Source organism: Echinops telfairi, unplaced genomic scaffold, assembly GCF_000313985.2.
Source record: "Echinops telfairi isolate 266 unplaced genomic scaffold, ASM31398v2 ScPeMD7_2291;HRSCAF=2852, whole genome shotgun sequence".
Lineage (NCBI taxonomy): Eukaryota > Metazoa > Chordata > Mammalia > Afrosoricida > Tenrecidae > Echinops > Echinops telfairi.
The window spans coordinates 18843419-18853008 of NW_022106189.1; the positions used below are offsets into that span (position 1 = coordinate 18843419).

At 53.0% G+C, this 9590-nt stretch overlaps 1 protein-coding gene across 1 annotated transcript in view; it reads right to left on the reverse strand.

Moving 5' to 3' along the window:
* Positions 1 to 4426: 4426 nt before the first annotated feature.
* Positions 4427 to 9590, reverse strand: part of CES1 (carboxylesterase 1) — a 27506-nt gene continuing 22342 nt past the window's right edge. Inside the window, exons 12-14 of the mRNA XM_013005198.2 lie at positions 6081 to 6212; positions 4961 to 5033; positions 4427 to 4692 (exon numbers count right to left, since the gene is read on the reverse strand). Coding sequence (XP_012860652.1) covers positions 4521 to 4692; positions 4961 to 5033; positions 6081 to 6212 — 377 coding nt within the window. The 3' untranslated portion in view covers positions 4427 to 4520. The remainder of the gene's footprint in view (positions 4693 to 4960; positions 5034 to 6080; positions 6213 to 9590) is intronic.

Consider the following 9590-nt stretch of genomic DNA (forward strand, 5'->3'; position numbering starts at 1 on the left):
CACCATGGGGGGGGGGCCGCGGGGGAGCAGTAGATATTCTAAAATTGATTATGGTGCTGATAGTAAAACTCTTCTTGATATGATTGAAATAATGAAGTGTGTGATATGTGGATTAAGTGCCAGTAAAACTGTTTTTGTAAAAAATCAGAAAATATTCTTAAAATATTTCATGATATTATGTAGAGGAGCAGTGTGGGTTAGTGGGCAGAGCCCATACATTGGAATCAAAGTGTAGAATTTCAGGTCTGCTACTTAATAGGCTCTCTCCCGTCTCTGCTCTGAAAATCGGAATGGTTTCTACTTTGAATCATTGTGATCAGGATAAAAATGAGGGGAACCTAGATGAGGCGTCTTCAAAAAGTTCGTGGACAATATGGATTATTAATATTTATGTGTGCATGCATATGTATGTGTATGTGTGTATATATGTATGTGTGTGTATATATATATATTTATATATCTCGTTAACCAGCACGTGTTGTCAGGAGGGGCCAGTCCTTGAAGAAGCGCAGCGTGCTGGGTAAGGTGGAGGAGCAGCCCAAGAGAGGAAGGCCCTTGAGAAGTGGATTGCAACTCTGGACTCAAACAGAAGGACGGTTGTGAGGACGGTGCAGGACTGGGCGGGCTTCATCCTGCTGTACAAAGGGCCACTCTGAGTCAGAACCCATTTGACAGCATATACCAACACCAGCAACAACCAGAACTTGCTGCCTCTCTTCTACCCCACATGTTGTTGTGTCCCTGGGTTTCCTTATCCACTCGGTGTGTTAGTCCAGGTAGACTAGAGAAACAAATTCATCGACACTAATATGAATATAAGAAAGAGCTTTATGTACAAGAGCAATTGAGTGTTGAGAAAACATCTCAGCCCAGTCCAGATCAAGTCCATAAGTCTAACATTACCCCCTATGTCTGCTACCAATCTATAAAGTCCTCTTCAGACTCACAAAACATGTACAATGACACCAAATACAGGAAGATCACAGGCCAATGGGTGGGAAGTCGTGTGGATCCAGTGGCATTGTAAGCATCTCAGTGTTGGCAGGGGTCTCCACGTGGCTCCTACAGTTCCCAGGGCACAGGGTCTATCAGCGTAGTGCCATGTGTCTTATCTCTAGAGTGTCTCTCAGAGAGTGAGTAGAGAGAATCCTTAGGAGGAGGCCGTGCCCACACAGAGGCCTCATTGGCTATGAATTGGTTAACAGACTAGACTCCACCCCTACACTCTTAATCCTCTCAAGTTCCAAATCGACACCAGATTACGTAACTACCACACTGGGCGAGGAGTTTCCTCACTTGCTGCCTTAGAAACGCAACGTCGGAGCAGAACGCAGAACTGCAGGTACACTTGGCTTCTGCGCCTGATGTATGTGAATCCCGGGAGCTCAGCTTGTCGGGGTAAAAAGATTTGGAAGAACCGAAGGTGAAAGAGGAGTGAGACTGAATCCTCCACCCACAGACATCCCGGAAGGGCCCTGGTGGTGCCAGTCAAGGGCTCAGTCTGACTATTCACCGCACCTTTGGCAGTTCAAACCCACCTGGTGGCTCCGCAGAAGGAAGGCCTGGCAATCGCTTTCCACAGAGATTCACTCACTGCCACCTCGTCCGTTGATGCCACCGACTCACAGGGACCCTGTAAGATGGAGCAGAACTGTCCCCGGGGGCTTCTGAGACTGTAACTCTGCCCGGGAGTAGAAAGCCCCATTGCTCTCCTGTAGTGTGGCTGATGGTTCCCAGCTGCGGACCTTGCAGATCACAGCCCAAGGTGTCAGCACTATGCTTTCGGGCTCCCGCCATTAAGATCGTGGCCGAGAAACCCCGTGGGGCAGGGTTATGTTTGCACATGGCATCACTGGGAATTGGCAACACTAGTCGACACATGACAGCCACAAAAAAACGTCCGAGCTGGAGAGAGGAAGGGAAAAAGGAGACGGCTCAGTGAGGAGGCCGCACGGGGGGCATCCCCGAGGGCAGAGGTCTGTATTCACCTCCTCTTCCCCAACCTAATCTAGCAGGGCAGCACAGGTACCCAGACAGGGTTCAGAGGCAGCTGGGAGCAGCAGAGACCTGACAGAACAGGGGAGAACTGTCAGACATGGCTCTGTGTGTTTGGGGGCAGACAGGTTTCAGAGAGGCCTGCCACACACCACTGGTGGGTTCGTCAGTGGCCAAGTCCCAGGGGTCATTCACATTCCCCCAGGCCGGTCTTCTCACCTTGTCTACTGGCCCATCTGTGACTGCCCCATGGCGCTCCTTCAATGAGGTGAAGAAAAGCAGATTTTTTTTTCCTTGGGCCCAGAAGGAGGAGTGGCCCTACAGGTGCAGCGGAGAGCACACTATACCCACGGCCCAATTAGCCACAAGACCAATCGCAAATCCAAACTCACTGCCATCGAATCAACGCTGACTCCTGGCGACCTTGTAAGACAGGGTAGACCTGCCCCTGTGGGTTTCTGAGACTGTAGCTCTTTCCTGGAGTGGATAACCTCCTGTTTCTCCCAGGGAGTGGCTGGTGGTTTTGAACTGTTGACCTTGTGATTAGCAGCTCAACACGTACTCCCCCGGCCTCCAAGGCCATTTCGTGTAAGTGATGTCTCATCACCACCCAGTCACTCTCCTTGTTCACATACTGTCTCCAGATGGCCTGCTGCAAAGCAGAAACAATGACCCCGTGGCCCTTTACGGGGGACGTTTGCCAATGCCTGACGTGGTCTGGCAGCCATCCCAGACTCACATCTGAAGGCCCGATAGGGACTGGAGGGCTTAAGAGGCACCAGTATGGCCAGTTGACCCCTCGCTCCCTCCACGTCATAGCCCCCCCTCCCCACAGAATCAGCACGTGTCTCTATGATGTAGGTACACGGAAAGTGGGTGAAAGATCAGTTAAGCTAAGTGGCTTCAAATCAATTCAGGCCCCTTTCTGGCTGTGTCTTTGAATGGTCCCCTCCGATGCCCCGGGTTTGCAGAGCCTTTCAGCCATGTTGCACTCACCTGTGACACTCGCCAGGGGCCACTCTGGAGCAGTGGCCACTTCAGAAGCCAGAGTCTCCCTTCCCAGACCCCGGGACAGGGCTGCGCTCTAGGTCAGTGGGTATCAAGTGACAGCGGGTCAGGTCAGACCTTGGGAGCACCTTTGAACTGAAACTGAAAAGGAGCCAGAGCTGGGGGAGGGGGCGGAGCACACAGCAAGGTAAGGATTAGCAGAAACCTGGAGGACACCCACGCAGAGTAGGGCCTTGGTGGGAGCCTGAGAGAGATGAGAGAGAGAGAGAGAGAGAAGGCTGGTGAGGAGTCACCATAGAGGCGGATGGATGCTTAGGGTCGGAGAAGGTGGACGCCAGTGCAGGGCCATCAAGATGCTGCCGCTCCCTGGAGCCCGCTGTGCAGACATCAGGCCCCCGGAGGCCTGGCTGAGGTCTGTTCTTCTCTCCCTCCGCACCAGCCCCCATCCCTGAAGGCCTCCTGGGCCTGGCTCCCAGTGGCTGGACCGCTCACGCGACCCCATGCGTGGCATTCCGAGTGGTCCATGCGTTTTCACGTTCACTTGTGTGGCGGCCCCTTCTCCCCTGGGCTGTCGCAGCCCCACCCGTGCGTGCAAATCCCCTCTCCCCTCCAAAGACCTGTCCCCTGGCTTTCGGCCGGATTGTCTCACAACCTTGACTGTTGGGTGAGATCAGGAAAAGCTCGGAGTTTTGAGGGGGTGGAAACACTCCCGCATGCCCTTGTGTCAGGGAGAGTGTCCTTCCTTAGCATTTTCTGGAAGGGGTCGGAAGCTGCCCTTGTGATTCTGAAAGGGGCAGTGTGAGGACGATACTTGAGGGCTCACTGCAGGGAGTCCCTGTCCACAAGGTGGTCTGGTCGAGGCTACAGGCTGGAAGCTGGAGGCAGCAGCCTCAGGGAGGGCCTGTGTGCAGTGACAGCGTCCCTGATCCGTAGCAGGTTGTCAGACCATGCAGCCATCTACAGGGCCACCACCCCACCCGCTGACCCTGCTCCAGGGACCGTCTCAGCCAGGGTCAGGGAGCAACATGGCTGAGGAGAGGGCGCAGCACCCTTACCAGCCCCAGTCCTGCTGGGAGATGCTGGGGGCATTGAGACATGGCCCGTGCCGCAGCGTGCCTCCCCGATGGCCCTGCTTATCGACAGAGGCAAAGTCAACCCCCCGGTGAGTCTGACTGGTAACTTCCTCAGTAGAACGGCCTGTCCCGCACCCGTCTCCTTCCATGGGCACTGTTGGGCGCGTTCAAACTGTTCAAACTGCCCCCACCGTCCCGCTCCTCGTGCCCTCCAGGGAGGGCGCGTTAACCCCCCAGACACAGACACCCGCCTGGTCACCAGAACAACATTTATTTCCAAAATCGAGGCCCTTGATACACAATCCCCCGTCTCCGTCTCTGCTCACTCCTCCCAGACAACTCTCTCTGTATCTCCGAATTAAGAAGCCGCCGCCAAGCTGGCGGCAGACTCGCCCTGCATGGCCCTGGACATCGGCGCCCTCCCTGGACATCGGCGCCCTCCGCTCAGAGCTCTGTGTGTCCTGCTTTTGGCGACTTCTTGGCCAGAACCTCAGTCCAGAAAGCCGCCTCCTTGGCTTTTAGCTTCTGGGCTGCTTGAGGGGTGATGCCAATCTGTAGGTAGCCTTCCTTCTGGTCGTAAATTGGCCAGTGGGGCAGCCCTTCTCCATTGGGGTCCCTGGGCACAGAACCAAAGAGAAACCCCTCAAAGCCATGCTGTGGTCTGAAGCAACCCTCTGAGAAGTGGCAGCCTCCTCAGGTTTCGTGTCTGCCAAGAGGTTCCTCCACCTCCCAGCCACGAGACCCCCATCTTTGGGGAAGCACATTCCTTTACAGAGAGCGCTCAGTGGTCACAGCGTCTTCAATGTGAAAGCCACCCCTTCCCGAGAGATGACCCGTGCTCCCCCTAGCTCCCCACCCTGCTCCATCTCGGCCACCAGCCTCACCCATTCCGAGCAAAGTTGGCCCACAGTCTCATCACCATCTTGCTGAGCTTGACCTCCTCTTCGGGGGCACCCTCTGTGGGGAAGGGGGAATGTGCTTTAGCTACTCCAAGTATGGTCCCTGCCCCAGCAGCAGCAGAATTACCCCAGGCTCATCAGAAAGGCCGTATCTCGACCCTTCTTGCAGACCCACTGATTCAAAGTCCACGTCGCAGCAAGACCCCGGGTAGCCTGTGTCCGCTTTAGGGTCAGACTTACTGCTCTAGGGCTCAGTGATGGGCTCCATAACCCTCCCCTCCCATCAGAATCACGTGTCGTGCCCACAGCGCCCTCTACAGCAACCCCCATCCCCATGGCTGCTCAACTTTGAGCATTTTCTCAACCTCCGTCACCACACCCACATTATCACCAATCACTGCCATCGAGTCCATGTCATAGGGGCTCTATAGGACAGGGGCGAGCTGCCGCTCTGGGTTTCCCAGGGCTGGACTCTTCACAGGAATGGAAAGGCTCATCTTTCTCCTGAGGAGCGGCTGGTAGTTTCAAACCACTGATCTTGTGGTTAGTAGCTCAACACACGATCACTATGCTACCGGGCCCCCTTGGCACAGTCTAGAATAAGCAGAGCCAAGTAGTCCTACTGTGTCATCTAACCAGGAGATGTCACCCATGTAACACTGTGTGATTACAGATAGCTAGCTATAAAGCTAGACAGTAGATAGATGGTAAGATAGGTACTTAGAGAGACAAATAGACTCATAGACAGACACACACACAAGTTCAAAGTGAACAGGGAATCTACCCGTCCTCTCAGTCACATTCTGTGGGAGATGGCGTGATGGTGTTCTAACCCTTGAGCAAGGCCCTGCAGGGCACCTACTCCCTGACTTATTGATGTACCAGGCCTGAATCTGAGAGGGCCCACGGCTGAGGGCACGTGGCTTCACATCCTCTGCGCATGTTAGAGCAGGAGGAAGATGGGAACTGCCCAGGATAGATCAGCCCTACTATGGTGGATCCAGGAAACTAAGGCCAGGAGATAGGAGGACCTTTGGGGAGGTGCCCTAGCTGACACTGGAGCCAGACACTAACGCCAAGCTCCCAGCCAGCCAGGAGGCATCACCTTTCAAGAGCGGGGCTCCAAAGACCGAGAAGAGCTCATCGCCGTGGTCTGCTGTCACCGACAGGGGCTTCCTCTCTGGTGAGGAGCTTGGGCGGTGCTGAAACTCGTACATGTAGGTAGGGGCTCCGGCATCTGAGAAAACATGAATTCACTCTCAGTTCATTTGACCAGCTGAAGACCTGGCCGCTCTCCAAGGTGGGGTGGGGGCTGAGTGATCGGAGAGTTGACCACACGATGGAGGACCAAGACTTCACCACCAACAGTCTGACTAGCAGCTGCCCGCTGTGAGGGAGGGCCAGCTATGTCTTGGGCATTGTACGGTCTGCAGAAAGCCCCCTGGGCATTGTGCAGCCTGCAGAAAGCCCCCCTCAGAAAGCACAACTGAGACATGGAGCTTCTGGAAAGCTCATGGTCTCGCCGAAGACTGCACAGGAGGGACCCGGGCTGCTAAGGAGAACATGAATGCAGAATGATAGCTTGAATGTTGAAAGTCCTACCTCGATCGATTCAAAATGACTCTCATTATGTTTCCGGGGAGAACAGTCCCTGGGGAAAAAACACTATGCTTGGTCAAGTCGAGGGTCCGCAAAAAGAGGAAGACCCTCAACAAGATGGATTGACGCAGCAGCTGCCATGACCGATGGCGCGGGACTGGGCAGTGTTTGGTTCAGTTGTCGCTGTGGGTCAGTCCCTACTTGATGGTACCTAACAACTAGAGCAGGTCCATCCACGTGAGCCCCCGTGCCTCCAGGGGCCTTCCTACGCCCACATCAGTGTACACCACTGAGGACGGACTCATTTTCATGCCTTGGAGACTCTCAACAGCACTTCCACTGGCTTCCCCATGGATGCAGCAATGAGGAAAGTAAATCTAAGCTCCTCGTGGGAACACGAGGTCCTGAAACACAGGCCTTTGTGGACTGGGAACAGTCTGTCTCTTGTGTCTCAGGAAACCACAGGCTCAGAGTTTCAACTATCTCTTTCCTCCTTTATCTTGCTTCCTGTTTGGCTCCAGGGGCTGCTTAAGGTGGCGGCGGGAGAGAGAAGGGGCCAGAAACAGGCACCCTGGCCTCTCCGTTGTTGTCTCCCCCGCCCTCCTCTCTCGCCACGAAAGCATTTGTGTTCCAGTCCCTCTGAAGATGCCGGCTTTTCTCCTCCCAGTCAAGTCACCACATCCTCGGCGCCCCCTCAGGGGCCACCCGGCCTGAGGAGCTCGGCACCCACGGAGGAATGAACTCCAACAGGCCATCACTGCAGGACCCCAGGCCAATTCCCATAACCCCTATGGGCGCACACATCTATGTCCACCCCACACACTGTTGTGGGCCATTGGAGACAGACTCATCTCTGTCCCTCTGGGAAGCCCTGCAGCCCGACAGGCATCTCCTAGTGGTCCTACTTTGGGGCATTTCTACTGGTGGACAATGTTCCAACAGCTTCCCACAAAGTGTAGTAAGAAATTTTCAAAATGCAGGAGAAGAAAGGATGAGCAAAGAGATCATTTATCATCCCACGGCTCAGAGAAAGCCTCTGCTAATATCTTGGATACGTATGCCTTTAAAAGATATAAGAAGGAGATGTTAGCACATCAAGTTACTTTGTGGCAGAGTGCAATCATTCTTGGCCCTGTTTGATGTCCGAGCACACAATGACATCCAACGGGAAGCCATAAAGTCACAAAATCCTCTTTATATGCAGAAACCGCAACCTAAGAATTCTTTGCATCTGGGAGTCTACATGGACCAGAGCAGGGCTGTAGGCTGGACGGGGTGAGGCTTCCCGATGAAATTGTTGCAGGACAAACCTGGCTGTCCTCGAAGAACAAGCAGGCACATTATCACGATGGGAGACACACAATTCCTCCACACAACTTCCCTCGCCCTCTCCTCACCAGGGTAGTTTCCAATTTTCTGGAAACATCTTCATACTAAGCCCCTGTGATTGTCCTGTGTCCTTGGAGAAAACAGATCAGGATGACCCTTCCAGAATTCCCCAAATTGGTTGCCATAACTGACCACTCAGTCTGAATTTCATTGACCCAATGACTTCTCTCAGAAGCCCCTGTTATCATTGAACCTATTTTTTTCATGAACTGAAAGCCCAGCAGCAATACTCTTAGACTCACCCCCAGTTGTCATCCTCAGGGGGTTGAACAGTGAATGTGCTCAGCCACTAATCGAAAGGTTAGAGGCTCCAGCCCGCCTAGAAGCACCTCGGAAGAAAGGCCTGGCGATGTACTTCTGAAAACGCAGTCGCTGGGAACACTAAAGAACACAGCTCTGCTCACACGTGGGGCCACCAGGAGTCGGATCCAACCTGATGTCAACTGGAATGAGCAGCCACGAGGACTCCACATCGTATATCGAATCAGCCCAAGCTGCCCCCACCATGGTCCCCTTGGTTTGAAGCCGTGAGCCCTGCTGGGGCTCTGCAATCCACTTGTTAGACAAGTGCTTCGATGCTAGGTGGACCAGGCTGAAAGGAGGTGGTTTAACCTGGCTCTGCCACTCAGAAGCTGTAACCAGGACACAGAGCCTGATCGTAGCAAAAAGGCCCTCTGTGAACAAGAGAACTTATTATTAGGCAGTATTTTGATGCACAGAAACTCCTATTGTTTTTAAAACTCTTGGCCTAGCGTCACTGAGATTTATCAAACCCCTCCAATCACCAGCACGCAGTTAAAACAATGGAGATTGATCAAATCTCTGTTCTAGCAGCAGGTGTCTCCTGGAGGGCGCTTGGAATTCTATGCTGGCCTCTCCCCTTTCTGTAAGACCCATCCACTCATCCACTTCATCTGTGAGCCAGAAATGGTTCCCTGGCCCAGAGCTCCCTCTCTCCAATACTGCTGGATTTTTTAAATTCAGGTATTTTCAATCATGATCAAAATGACCATGACTGAACTATTGAATGGTATGATGTCTGTCTTATGCCCTAATAAAATGGTTTAGGGAAAAAAACAAAAACACCTATGACATGAATCGCATCACACCACCAGGGTTCCTTGTGACAATGAGTGTTTGGGGCCTTTGTCCTGGAGGTCTGGTGGCATGCTAGTTCAGGGGTGGGCTGCTAACCCCACACCACAACACGCCCCCCTCACAGCACCCCTTTGAAACCACCAAGAATGATAGGTCTCCCCCAATCACAGTAGTGTGTGCACAAGAGATCAGAGCAACAACAAAACATGGACACAGAGGCCACAAGAGGGTAACAGCCAAACACTGGCCAGTTCAATACAGCGTGACGTTTCTGTGCATTTTGTTTTTGTTTGGGGTCAAGCAGGGCTTATGAAATTGGCAGCATTTAAAAAAAAATTTTAATCTTAGTATCCCAAGTTGGAGAGTTATGAAATTACACTCTTATAAGTTGATAACAAGTTTTGCAATGTATACCAAACCCTCTCAAGTACTCCGACAGTTCAGCCTAGCACTTTCCCTTCTAAACAGCAGTGCCAAGACAGTGATTAAAGGGGCGGCCCAAGTCTGATGTGGATAAGAATAAGCAAAA